This window comes from Engraulis encrasicolus, chromosome 1, assembly GCF_034702125.1.
Source record: "Engraulis encrasicolus isolate BLACKSEA-1 chromosome 1, IST_EnEncr_1.0, whole genome shotgun sequence".
Lineage (NCBI taxonomy): Eukaryota > Metazoa > Chordata > Actinopteri > Clupeiformes > Engraulidae > Engraulis > Engraulis encrasicolus.
This window is the reverse complement of record NC_085857.1, coordinates 46,989,843-47,003,708: the sequence shown is the minus strand read 5'-3', so window position 1 is coordinate 47,003,708 and position 13,866 is coordinate 46,989,843. Positions and strand designations below refer to the sequence as shown.

General features: G+C 41.1%; 1 protein-coding gene across 6 annotated transcripts in view; it reads right to left on the bottom strand.

Moving 5' to 3' along the window:
• The window catches only part of LOC134453276 (stonustoxin subunit alpha-like), a 116,192-nt gene that overhangs the window by 24,691 nt on the left and 77,635 nt on the right, over nucleotides 1-13,866 (bottom strand). Inside the window, exons 1-4 of one of the 6 annotated variants that reach the window (XM_063204161.1) lie at nucleotides 6,649-8,457; nucleotides 5,174-5,344; nucleotides 3,982-4,152; nucleotides 470-640 (exon numbers count right to left, since the gene is read on the bottom strand). The exons of 1 other annotated variant lie outside the window; for it this stretch is intronic. In XM_063204161.1, the coding sequence (XP_063060231.1) occupies nucleotides 470-640; nucleotides 3,982-4,152; nucleotides 5,174-5,344; nucleotides 6,649-8,411 (2,276 nt within the window). In that variant the 5' untranslated portion in view covers nucleotides 8,412-8,457. Of the gene's footprint in view, nucleotides 1-180; nucleotides 346-469; nucleotides 641-854; nucleotides 1,020-1,152; nucleotides 1,324-3,981; nucleotides 4,153-5,173; nucleotides 5,345-6,648; nucleotides 8,465-13,866 lie in introns of those variants that run through there. 4 more of the 6 variants (XM_063204154.1, XM_063204182.1, XM_063204175.1 and 1 more) reach the window with 4 other exon arrangements.

The following is a 13,866-nucleotide window of genomic DNA, read 5'->3' as shown; positions in this document are numbered from 1 at the left end:
TTTCATCATTTTGACTGTACACCGCTTTTTAATATTACATCACATAGCTGCTAGTGGCAACATCCTGTACCTCAACTGTATCATATCAAAACATTATCAAAAATGATTAATTTATAGAAGAAATTAAGAAGAATAACTGCAGGTAACTTCAAACAATGAACATGGATGTGAAATACCAACCTCAGTTTCTGCAGCTTTAATCGATCTAAAGTTGCATTCAAAAGCTGAATCCCAGGTGAAGTCAAGCGATTTTCACTTAAGTCCAGCTCAGTCAGGGAGACACAGGACTGCACAGCAGATGCTAAGACATCCAACTGCTTCTCAGACAGTTCACAATCCACAAGTCTGAAAACGAATGCAGGACAACCGGAATGTCACAATAAACAAAATGAAACAATTACAGGTAAGTTCAATATCAGCACAGACTTCAGAGGAAAAGTAAGCTCCCAAGTCCCAATTATATATCAACCTGAGCGTCTCCAGCTTAGAGTTTGGATTCAGCATGTCAGAGGGCAGTGTTCTTCCCAAATCCCCCAGAGGATTTTTACTCAGGTCCAGCTCTCTTAGGTGGGAGTTTATGGACTGTAGAGCAAAGGCTAATATACCACCAAGGCCCTCAGTCAGTCCACACCCAACAAGCCTGGAACATTGGGGAGTGAAGAGAACACTCAATTACATGTAAGTATTTATCCTTCATCTTCATTGAAGATCCCATTACGTAATAGATGCTCGAGCTAAACAGTGTAAAATATATATACATTTTAAAAACACTAAAAAAGAGATTTCACAACATATTGTATCTCTGAAAGCACAAAATCGAATGACAACAAGTGTCAACTGAGTGAAATACCAACCTTAATTTCTGTAGTTTGAGGTAACCTAATGCATCAGTCAGAAGCTGAAGTCCAGTGGTAGACATGTGATTGTAACTAAGGTCCAGATCTGTGAGGTACTCCATGTACTTCAAAGCAGAGGCTACAATGTCACACTCCGTTTTTGGCAGCTTACAACCAGCAAGCCTGCAAAATAAGGATAAAGCCCCCATTTAAAATATGACAAAAAATAAAATGTAATGCACAATAACACACACTACACAATGCAAACACAACTATTACAACTGCTGTTCATCCGTATGTAGCAAATAACACCAACCTGAGTGTCTCCATCTTACGGTGTGGGTTAAGCGCTTCTAAGCTCAGCTTTCCCCCACAATTCCCCAGAGTATTCCAACTCAGGTCTAGGTCTCTCAGCTGGGAGTCTACTGACTGCAGAGCAAAGGCTAATACACCACCAGACTCCCCAGTGAGTCCACAGCCAATGAGTCTGGAAAACACATTTGAAATCATTGTAAAAAAAAAAAGTAAAACTTGAGGCTTTCATGATCCCTCTTGGTTTCCAAAATGACTGTGTAATAATAGTCAAAATAGTACTTTGATTGCATAGACACAAGAATGGACGCTACCTCAAAAATGTAACTATCTTGTGTAAATAGATTCACAAGTTCTTCATACAATTCTTTCAGGATTAAACGATAAATACAAGTACATTAACCAGTAGCCGTTTAAGCGGTAGTCGACCGGATCCCTCCCACCCCAAACACACACACACACACACACACACACACACACACACACACACACACACACACACACACACACACACACACCACACACACACACACACACACACACACACACACACACACACACACACACACACACACACACACACACACACACACACACACACACACACACACACACACACACGTTATTGGTGTTGTATTGTATGGGGTGATATAATCGTTCAATATCTAAAAATTATAAATGTGAGCAGGAGCCGTCCCATGGTGAAATTTATTAAGCGCAATCACAGCACAGACCCAACAGTTTACCGGTTGCTTTAGTGACTAATTGTACGCCGCTGGACATGACGGGTCTAAAAAAAAGACGCTAAGAAAGCTTAAAAAAAGAGCTGAAGCTTAACCACCTGTTAATGAGGCTCAGTAGCCGGTTAAGATTTTTTAAAAACATTTTCGCCATTCCTAGTACATACATATGGAAGTTGAAATGATGTAGTTTTCAAGTAAAATGTTCAGTCTGTTCTTAAATGTGCTATGTTGTATTTGGGATCCATGACATACTGAATGCTTTCTATTTTGCGTTGAGGATCCTTCAACGTGTCCAATAAGAACATCTGTGCTGGTCCTTCAGCTGAACTGTTGTCCATGTCCAACTTTTGCATACAGGAGGGGTCTGACATCAGAGTGAAAGCCAACCAGACACAGCAGTCACCTGAAATGCTATTAGGCGCAATTCTGAGAGAGAGAGAGAGAGAGAGAGAGAGAGAGAGAGAGAGAGAGAGAGAGAGAGAGAGAGAGACAAAGGGCCTCATTTATAACGGGTGCGTACACACAAAAGACTGCGCACGCCAAGTTCACCGCAAGGTTTGGTATTTATAGAAAAAGAACTTGGCGGTAAACATGCGCAGCTCCACGCAAAGTTTGACCCATGCGTAGGCACTGAACAAAAGACCAAACGCGGAAAGCGCGACCTCGGGAGGTAGCTGGAAGAACGACCCGAAATTGGTTGAAGAAAAAAATCAAAGGTCACGTGTCACGATAGCCACTTTAACATTAGTTAATCCAGTTCGCAACGAAAACACGGTTGTTTGTTGTTTGGTAATGGTGGAAAATAATAAGTAGGCCTACCTGGCCTATCCATTGCCACATGCATGTAATAGACGCTTCAAATTGTACGTTTAGGATAGGCCTACGTTACATTTGGAAATACCCTATATTAACAATAACCACGGACCTTTCCAGTATCGGGCTATAATCGTATCGGTAGGCTATAAAGTGTTCCGAGTCTGCAAGGAATTACGTCAACATTTAAGCCAGTTGCAGAATCATCTGCTCGAGACCCAAGTGCATCTGTAATGGTTGATTTTCTCAGCCATACAGGCAAGCGCAAGTGCCATACTAATGGACAGCTTCGTTTCTCTTGTTGCATGTCATTTCTTTTCCATGCGGTTATTCGTCATCAAAGCAGAGGTGTGCATTTGACAGCTGGTCTTATACACTGATAATGTACGTTTATAATACACACATTTAATAAATACAGACTAGAAAATGCCCATATGTCATGCTGTCTGTGGATATGTCGATCGACAGTTGGGGCGTCGCTTTGAACTGAAAGCAGACAGCTGCGCGCAGTGACCAACGGCAATTGTTGAAAAAAGTTTAAACCCGGTGCATATGAGGTGCGATGAGACAGCGAATAGATTTTCTACCGGTGAATTTCACATGGGGACATGCCATGTGAGATGTTTCTTTGACGCAGCTATTTTTCCCTTTGTTCACAACTCAATTAATACTAGCCTACATGTCCATGACTTGGCAGGTTCATGTCCATGCCATCCTTATTTTATTTTATTTTTTTACTTCTGGTATAGCGTGATTTTTGTCAACATAACCATCCACATGCTGCAATTCAAGGTTTTATTTTTGTAGCCTACGACTTCCCAAACTTAACCGCTCCACTTTGCCCAACGTTCTCTAGGCCTATCTAATAAAACTGTTTGCTCCACATGTGATAAATAGGCTCGTCTCGTCTGCTTTCCGCACGCCGTCCACAGATATAAATATTCATTTTGGGCGTTTCACTGAATATTCATAGATAATTATGGGTGTGTCCACAGGTGCGCACATTTGCCGCAACTTCAGAGTCAGTTGGGATTTATAAAGGGAAATCGACGTGAAACGTGCGTGCGCCACGCTTTATAAATCTGAATATTTTCTTGCGCACGCACGTCCTGAGATTCGTGCGTACGCCATCTTTTGGTGCATTTCTTTCGCAAAGTTTTATAAATGAGGCCCAAAGAGAGAGAGAGAGAGAGAGAGACAGAAAGAGCATTGCAGCTAATGGATTACTGTTTATGAAATGTGCATAATGTAACAGGAGATTCACTGCAAATACTAACCTCAATGTTTGCAGTGTGCAGTCGGGGTGATTTTTTGCTGTATGTAGAAGCTGAACTCCATGTACACTCAATTGATTTCCACGCAGATCCAGCTCTGTCATGGAGACCAATGACTGTAGAGCAGAGGCTACAACTTCAGAGGATTCAGCAGTCAGATTGCAGCCAGCAAGTCTATACACAGACACACAGAGTAGAAAAGGCACAGCGTTATTACAGCAGGCATTACATTTCATGTAGCAAGTAGAACTCTCAGTGTAGGATACCGTACACATAAAATTGAGCGGACATTTACCCTGCTGTGTCATTTTAAATAATTGGTAATGGAGGTAAATTGTAATTCCCTTCACAAAAATTAGCATATTTTCATGAGAAGTATCTATGAAATATGAAATCTTTTCAAAAGGAACAGTGTGACAAGTTCTCTGTGACTTAAGCATTAATCCAAGTCTTGATGTCTAAGTAACTAGACATCATGGAGCATATGTATTTCTCAGCTAGGCAACACCACACTTTCAGGGAATTACTTAATAATGGTATTTTCCAAAGTCACTCTCAGCCCAAAAAATGCTCAAACCCCACCTGGAGGCACTAAATTCCACCCAATTTGAATTAAATTCCATTGATTTCTATGGCCATAAATCTACAAAAAAAAACGTGCTCCTAATCTTTACAATATGAGGTCATCTTAAACAGCCCAACTGGGTGTGAAGCTTCTTCATCTGGCAACACTGGGGACACTTTCAGGGCATTACTTACAGTAGATCATATATTATGTGGTTCATGTATTCAACACCACTTTACAGTATCTCGTCTACTATACCCACTAGCCACATTTGTAAATCTCTTTCACTACCCATTCTCTTACTGTAGGCTTATATGTTACTGAAAAAAATGGAAAATTGCCAATAGTTTTTTCTTTTCCTTTTCTTGTGATTATTTTTGCATCAGAAAAAAGCATTGCTTTGTGCAACATTAAGTCAAAGGTCAGATAAATGCATGATTTTTAGGAACGGTCGAAGTGGAATTCTCTGATTTCTACTTCTTCTTCTGAGAAGGCTACAACTTTGTCAGACATTACCAGATTTCCATGTGTATATCACTGTGAATCCTATGCCTGAATGTAGAATCTATAACTGTCTCAATACGGGACTACCAGTCACATATACCAGCCAATACATAAAACACAACTGACCTCAATATCTCCAGTTTGCAGTTTGGGCTCAGAAGAGAAGAAAACAGCTTATTTCCTGACTTCCGCAGGTCGTTATCACTGAGGTCCAACTCTCTTAGGGGGGAGTTTGCAGACTGCAGCGCTGAGGCCACTGTCTCACAAGACTTCTCTGTTAGTCCACAGTCAGCAAGTCTATAGAATGGATATTTATTATCACATTGACACAAATGAACACATTTTCTCCTTTGATTACATTCCATTAATAATAATCAATTAATTAATATTAATAATCAATGTTAATTACCTTCGCCAAGACAAAGTCGGCGAAGGTTATGTTTTGACCGCTGTGTATTTATTTATTTATTTATTTATTTATTTGTTAATATGTTTGTTTGTTTGTACTTCGTATAACTCAGACAGAACTGAGCCGATTTTTATGAAATTTGGTGGGATGATTGGTCATGACCCAAGGAACAATCGATTAGTTTTTGGGAGTGATTGGGTCAAAGGTCAAAGGTCAAGGTCAAAATGTTTCTTTGTACTTCGTATAACTCAGACAGAACTGAGCCGATTTTTATGAAATTTAGTGGGATGATTGGTCATGACCCAAGGAACAATCAATTAGTTTTTGGGAGTGATTGGGTCAAAGGTCAAAGGTCAAGGTAAAAAAACGTCAATTGAGCCGATTTTTATGAAATTTAGTGGGATGATTGGTCATGATGATTGGTCATGACCCAAGGAACAATCGATTACTTTTTGGGAGTGATTGGGTCAAAGGTCAAGGGTCAAGGTCAAGGTCACGAAAAGGTCAAAAACGTAAATTGAGCCGATTTTTATGAAATTTACTGGGATGATTGGTCATGACCCAAGGAACAATCGATTACTTTTTGGGAGTGATTGGGTCAAAGGTCAAGGTCAAGGTCACGAAAAGGTCAAAAACGTAAATTCAGCTGATTTTTATGAAATTTACTGGGATGATTGGTCATGACCCAAGGAACAATCGATTACTTTTTGGGAGTGATTGGGTCAAAGGTCAAGGTCACGAAAAGGTCAAAAACGTTTTTCTTTGCCAAGCACTATATGCCAGAACAACGTGTGCATGCGGAATTGAATAAGAGGTCAAGACTGGGCCAAAAATTTAATATTACAACATTCCGGTCCGATTTACATGAAACTAACACCAAAATTTGGAGAATGTTATGCCCCACACTCTGAAGATGGCCAGAAAAAAATAAGTGGTGTAGGCGAATGTTTGCGCTCTACCGAGTGCCCATTCTAGTTTTTTTGATGTCATGATGATGACCATCAGTTTGTCATTTATCATGGCTAACTGAGATATTACGTCAAATCACATTTAGATAGTGTTATGTACTATACAACTTAATTTTTGTAGGCTAATTTATTTTTTAGGTTTTGTTAAATGGACACTATGAATTGAACGTTCAATTTTATGACCATTATAAATTACAATTGTTGAAGTTTTTGCTTCCACTCACATTGCCTTTTTGTAGCGTCTGACTGCTGGAATCAGTCTTCTGCGACCTTCTGGAGTAGTTTTGTATTTCTTCACATCAAACTCATCCAGCACCTCATCAGACATCAGAAGCACATGGGCCAAGGCTGAGCAGTGGGCTAGAGAAAGCTGTTTAACTGAACCTGTCTTTGTCTTGAGAAAAGCCTGGATTTCATCATGAACAGATGAGTCATGCATTTCCGTCAGGCAGTGGAGGAGATTGATGCATCTCTCAGGTGAGACGTTTCGCTTCAGCATCACCTTCAGGTTTTTGATTGTTTTCTCCACACTCTCTGGGCTGCTGTGTATGCGTGTCAGGAGGCCAAGCAGGAGTCTCTGATTTGACTCCAGTGAAATGCCATGAAGGAATCGAACAAACAAATCAAGGTGTCCGTTCTTGCTTTCCAAAGCTTTGTTCACTGCACCCTTCAACATCTCATCAAGGGGCACGTCTGCATCTGCTGTAACCTTGGCCTCTCTTTTCAGGAAATATCCCAATACCTCCTCATTATTATTGTTATTCAGATAAGAGGAGAACACATGTAGTGCAGCAAGAAACTCCTGAATGCTCAGATGCACAAAGCAGTAGACTTTCCTCTGCTGAAACACAGAGTCCTCCCTGAAGATCTCTGTGCACATACCTGAGTACACCGAAGCTTCACTGACATCAATGCCACACTTTCTCAGGTCATCTTCATAGAACATGAGGTTGCCATTCTCCAGATGTGTGAATGCCAGCTCTGCCAGCTTCAATATCACATCCTTGTGTAATTCCAGGTGCCCATCTCTCTCAGCTTCATCTTGATACTTCTGGTCCTTCCTTGTGGTCTGGATACGGAGGAAATGTATGAACATCTCTGTCAGTGTTTTGGGAGCTTCTTTCCCATCATCATGTTCCAGTATCAGCTGAAGTACAGTGGCTGCAATCCAGCAGAAGACGGGCATGTGGCACATGATGTGGAGGCTTCTTGCTCTTCTGATGTGTGAGATGATTCTGCTGGCTTTATGCTCGTCACTGATCCTCTTCCTGAAGTACTCTTCCTTCTGAGGGTCATTGAACCCTCGCACTTCTGTCAGCAGATTGACGCACTGGGAAGGGATCTGATTGGCTGCGGCTGGTCTGGAGGTTATCCAGATGAGAGCAGAGGGTAGCAATTCTCCCTGAATGAGGCTTGTCATCAGCACATCCACTGATGCTGTTTGACCGACATGAGACAACTTCTGGTTTTCTTGGAAACAAAGTGGTAGTCGACTCTCATCCAAACCATCAAAGATAAATACGACTTTGCAATCTCTATACTCAGTGTTCTTTAACTGCCCAAGATCGGGGTGGAAGCCAATCAGGAGCCTGTGAAGACTGTACTGATCATGTTTAACCAGATTCAACTCACGGAATGGAAGTACGAAAATAAAGTCTACATCCTGATTAGATTTCTCCTCTGCCCAGTCAAGGATGAACTTCTGCACTGAGACAGTTTTTCCAATGCCAGCTATCCCCTTTGTCATGACAGTTCTTATGTGTCTCTCCTGTCCAGGTAAGGGCTTGAAGATGTCATTGCAGTTGATGGCTGTGTCGTCTGTAGTTTGTGGTCGGGATGCTGCTTCTACCTGCCAAACCTCATGTTCATTATTCACCCCTTCGCTTTCTCCCTCTGTGATGTAGAGCTCTGTGTAGATCTTGTTCAGGAGCGTTTGGGCACCTGGCCTTATGATGCCTTCGCATATGTTCTCAAATCTTTTCTTCATATTGGCTTTGTGGCTCTTCAGTACTTCATTCAAAATATTGTAGTCTGTTTCATCACAAACAAATAAATAGATTGGTTTTAAATAAAGTTGACCTTTGTCATCATTGAATCAATAATGTCACATCCCCTCACAATCTGAATTGAAAATTGATACTGTATTGCCTGTCTTACATGCTATAAAACAAAGTAATATATTTCTCACCTGTTCGTTTGGCTTTTTTGACTGGAGGGTCCTCTGAGTGGAGATGGTTGGTGTTTGCTATGTGTTCAGTTACAGAAGGTGGTGCAGAACCCTGGCCAAAGCGTATGTGAGGAAATAGAGGATCTTTTCCTACTTCTGAGGTTGAGTATATGGCTTCCTGTCCGTGGTGTGTGTTTGAGTATAAAGGGCCCTGTGCTGTGTGTGGGTTTGAGTACAGAGAACTCTGTCCTGTAGGGTGGTTTGAGTACAAAGGATCCTGTCCTTCATGTATATTTGAGTACAGATGTTGCTGTCCTATGTGTGTATGTGGATATGGAGAACTTTGAGCCACCACCGAAGCAGGACCTGGGTGAGGTTGTGCCATTCCCATATATGGGTACAGAGATGGCTGTGCCATGGCAGCAAATTGGTATCCAGGAGGATGTGTAATGGTTGTGTTTGGATAGAAGTAAGATTGTGTCATTGCCCCACGTGAATTTAAGATTTGTTGAGTAGTGGTGGTATTTGGGTGACGATAATGTTGTGTCTCTGCCCCATATGGATAGAAGAGAGGCGATGCCATGGTTGTGTCAGGGTTGGTAATGGGTTGTGTTCTGGATCTTTTCCTGCACTGAGGGCAGCTGTAGTCTCCTGATGGACCAGACTGGCTCCAGTAGTTGCTGATGCACTCCCTGCAGAAACTGTGTCCACAGGTGATACTGATTGGGAAACTTGGTAGCTGCTCACACACACCACATCTTTGATCCTGGGTCCTGCTGAAGGATGGCCACACTGTTAGTCATGTGTGTGTATCAGTGACGTGCAGTGAAGGGTATGGTAGGGTAGGCAGTAAATATAGAATATATATATATATATATATATATTAACGGTGGGTTCGGTCCTCCCCCAGAAAAAAATGTATTTCTTAGATGCAATTTCCTGCATTTTATCAAATCTGGAGAGTCACTATCAGCTAAAAACTTTTACAAAAGACTAAAAACTTTGAACAAATAGTTCCCTTTCATGCAGATCTGAAATGTAACGTGTGTGTGTGTGTGTGTGTGTGTGTGTGTGTGTGTGTGTGTGTGTGTGTGTGTGTGTGAGAGAGAGAGAGAGAGAGAGGGGCCTTATGCCACAAGGTATGGCTTGAATAGGCAAATAGGCCTATTCACATAAACATGCTGATATGGTCTTTAATGTGCAACAAATTAGTATGTTTCTCTAAATACTGTAAATATAAAGTAGGCTATAAGATGCCATCAGTGCTTAACCACCATAGCCCTAATAACTAAATAAGTAAATAGGCTACACTATTTAGACATTTGGACATTGTCAGTAGACCTAAATCTGAAACAATAAGTGAAAACATAATTTCAATTTCTTGAAAAGGCCAGCTACACTTATTTGTTTTGCCAAATTGCCAAATTAGCTCCAGGACCCATACTTTGTACACCTTTAAGGACCTGTAGGCCTACATTTTACAATAATAATTTAGAAAGCTACAACATCACAACATTTTGGGGGAAACGCTTTAACTTTTGGCTTTAGCAGTTGATTTTGTTGCTCTTCTGTTTATTCTGTTGCAAATGCCAGGGTGTTTCACATGGATGGAGGGTGGCACAGTGTAGCCTACTTTTGAAGATAAAATGTCTAGTCAACTGTGAATCACACCATAGCATGTGAGGGGGAAACGATTTACATTTAGCAATAAACCAACCTAGGTAACAGCTCCTGCTTCACTGCCGCGTTTTCTGCTGCTAATCAAACACTCACAGACAAGAAGGAAAGTAGGCAAGGGGGCGGGTTGCTTGCAAACATGACCCCTGCATTCAGACAGTAGCCTATCGAGTAAACCAACGAAACCACTTCTGAGACTCATTCTTATGCGTGATAGTATTCTCAAACACTTCAGCTACGGTTGTGCAAGGTGTTTCAAACACTCCGAGAAACCATCCCCAGTCAATCGTCCTGTTCCACGTTGATCTCGCGTACCGCGCACTTCAAAAGAACGCAGCTGCACTTGCTAACAGGCTCCACACAACTCACGCATCGCGTAGTCATCATCATAATAAATTAGGGAAATGGAGTCATGTCGTAGCTCAAAAAACAATCTCGCGTCCATAATAACACACACACACGGTCTATTCATGTCCACCACCGCACAACCAATCTTCAATGTCAACACCCTGACAAACAAGTGACAACAAAAGGCACCACGACAAACTTGAGCATGTTCATGTTAAAGGCTACCCACAGCATAATAATTAGATGAATCTTACCTTAAAGCAGAATCACAAGTAGGCTGTGTTTTTCATGCAAGCTAGTTCCATTAAAAGCCCGGGGTGGTTGACATGATGAAGACATTTTGTCCCAGTGTATTCAAACTACTTGAAGCTGCTACCCATCTGATGTTGAATATTTCCACAATGCAGCAATTGCAAACGGCTCAGCTGTCTGTCACTTGAACCGTCTTTCTGCTACTTCTCGGCATTTTTTAAAATATTAAAGACAAAAAGCCAAAGACTGCCATGTTTTCTTTCCGATACGGCTAGAGATTTGAACAAGCCTTGCCTTGCTAGTTGTTGCTATCATAGCTGCCTGTAGGGCAGAAATTGGCTACTACCTGAATTGTAACAATTTTTCATTTTGGGCGCTGTGATTGGCTCACATACTCCCGCCAGAGACCAAAGGCTCTGCTTTTAGTCCCATTGACAAGCTATGTGACAACTTAATACGCATGCGCAAACTTTTACATTGACAGCATTGAAGGCAGGGTAGGCAGAGGAAAAGCGAGCCTTACCGGGCTGCCTGGCTGGCATTCGAAAGCTCTGCTTTCACTACCAGCAGCCTGTCTCTGCTACCAGCCGGGACTGTGCGTTGCCACGGCAACCTGCCCAAGCCTGAGCGCTTTGCTTCGTGCGATTACTTAGGTTTTTGATCGTTGTCCTGCGTATACTGTACTTTAAACAGCTCATAATTTATGCTGAATCAATGTTATTGTTGTGTATGTGAACTCTGAAGAATATTTTTTAAAACACGTGTTAGTTTTTATTTTTAAGACATTTATCACAGGGTAGGCACTGCCTACCCTGCCTACCCTGACCGCACGTCTCTGCTGTGTATCTGTGCACATTTGTGTATGTGTATGCAGTGTTTAAATTGGGGGAGCCTTCATTCGCTGTCAAAATAAGTTTTTCTACAATGCCCCTTCAAGCCAACACCTGTATTATATCAAGTTACTGCCTATGATTAATATCTTCCATCAATCAATGTGTCTGCTCACAAACACCACATCTGAACAGATCATGGGTGGACCTACGCCTAGTCGCCTACACCAATGTGAAGACAACAGTATACCAACTACATTACCACAAAGCAATATTTCCTTCTGAACACTGAAGGACAGTTGATCACACAAAGCATTTTCTCTTGCGTATAAAGGTTTGTTTTCATAATGCTGATCTTACTTTGAGTCTGGAGGTCCACATCTGAAATTGGGAACATCCCCTTTGGATCTGTCACTCTTGATGGAGACACAGCTGGGCACTGGAGAGCCAGATCTGGATGGCCTGGGCCTGGTACATTGGGAGACAAAGAGCAAAAACATGAGGGCATAACTTTCTCAAAGACAGATTTACGTTTTTCTACAAACCGCATCCTCTATGACTATTTATTACCTCCGCCAAGGAGGTTATGTTTTAGGCTGTGTTGGTTTGTCTGTCTGTTTTTTTTTGTTTGCCTGTCAGCAGGATATCTCAAAAAGTTATGAACGGATATGGATGAAATCTTGTTGGAAATGACCATAGGAACAAGTGATTACATTTTGGTGGTGATCCGGACCAGGATTTTTTTTAAAGATCCTTTACCATTGCGGGATGGAACGAATTGTGACATTCCAGTTTCTAATTCCACTCAAAGAAGACAGAAAGACTTTTAAAAAAGGGTGTAACATAGTCAAATGTTCGGTCAAACAGCTTCCTCGGCGGAGGTCTGCACTCTCTGAGTGCATTTCTAGTTTGACTACTTATTTAATTCTCATTACTCCAAAATGACAAGCATGGCACATAGTGTGCCTTCAAACATGGGATTTTTATAAGGTTTTGACAAATATAATGCACACTGTTACACCTTTATTGAACTAGTGAAGTTCGTCTAAGCTCATCCAAAGCGCATAAAAAAAAATCATTTTCACCCCTGATATGGATTTCTCCCCCTTGTATCACCAAGTTTATAAATGGAAAACTGACAAAGGATCGGTGTGTTACACTCATGTTTACTACTGAAGGTTATTTGGCATTGCTGCACACTGGCTAAATGCAGTCAACTAACCATCAAGTGTACATTCTATTATCTTAACTCCCATCCCCGACCTGTGCTTGTGGTCTTGTGCTTTGCAGATACCCTGCCTCTATGGAGAAAACAATTAAGTTTCCCTGCAGTCAGTCAAGCCACAGCAACTTTTGGGGGACATTTCTCCATTCAACATCTGAATGCAAATGAGACAATTACCTTTGAAATGCACTTTTTTGAGAAGTTGAATTAAGAGACAAAATTCTTTCTTATTTCTATCATGCTCATCCTTGGAATTGAGAATTAAAATACCGCTTATTACTGTATTACTGTATGTTTCACTCCCATATTTTAATCTTAAATGGGTTTGCAACAGTTACCAAATAATGTTTATGCAATAATTCGGTATTTTGAAATTGTTATATTGACAAACGCCTAGGCATACCCACATATAAAATGGTGTAGAGAATTTTAGGTACGCCTATACAGTATGCTAGTAGCGAGGGACAAAAATTTCCAAAATTTAAAAGAATTACTTAACCCATTTTGTCCTAAGCCCTTTTTAGGAAAGGGTGCCCTTTGCATTGGAATGTGTTCATTCAGCTCTATCATACCCACATATTTAATAAAACAGCTCATATCTCAAAATCCTGAATGCAGTGTATATGTGTCTCCAGGACAAAATGGGTTAATCCACATATATCACCAGAACAATTTTCAGTGAAACTGAATATACTGTATATGAGAAAACTAGAGAATGTCTGCTTTACAAAAGCGGTCTTATTTTGTCAATAGCAAAAAGGGCTGGGGTACAGTTACAATCACACTTTTTTTTTTTTTTTTTAAACTGAGGGTCATCCACGCTTTTGTTTCCTCCCGTCTGGATTATTGCAATGCCCTATATCCTGGCATAAATTCGTCATCCATTTAACCCCTGCAATTAGTCCAAAATGCTGCTGCCCGCCTTCTCGCCAAAACACAAAGG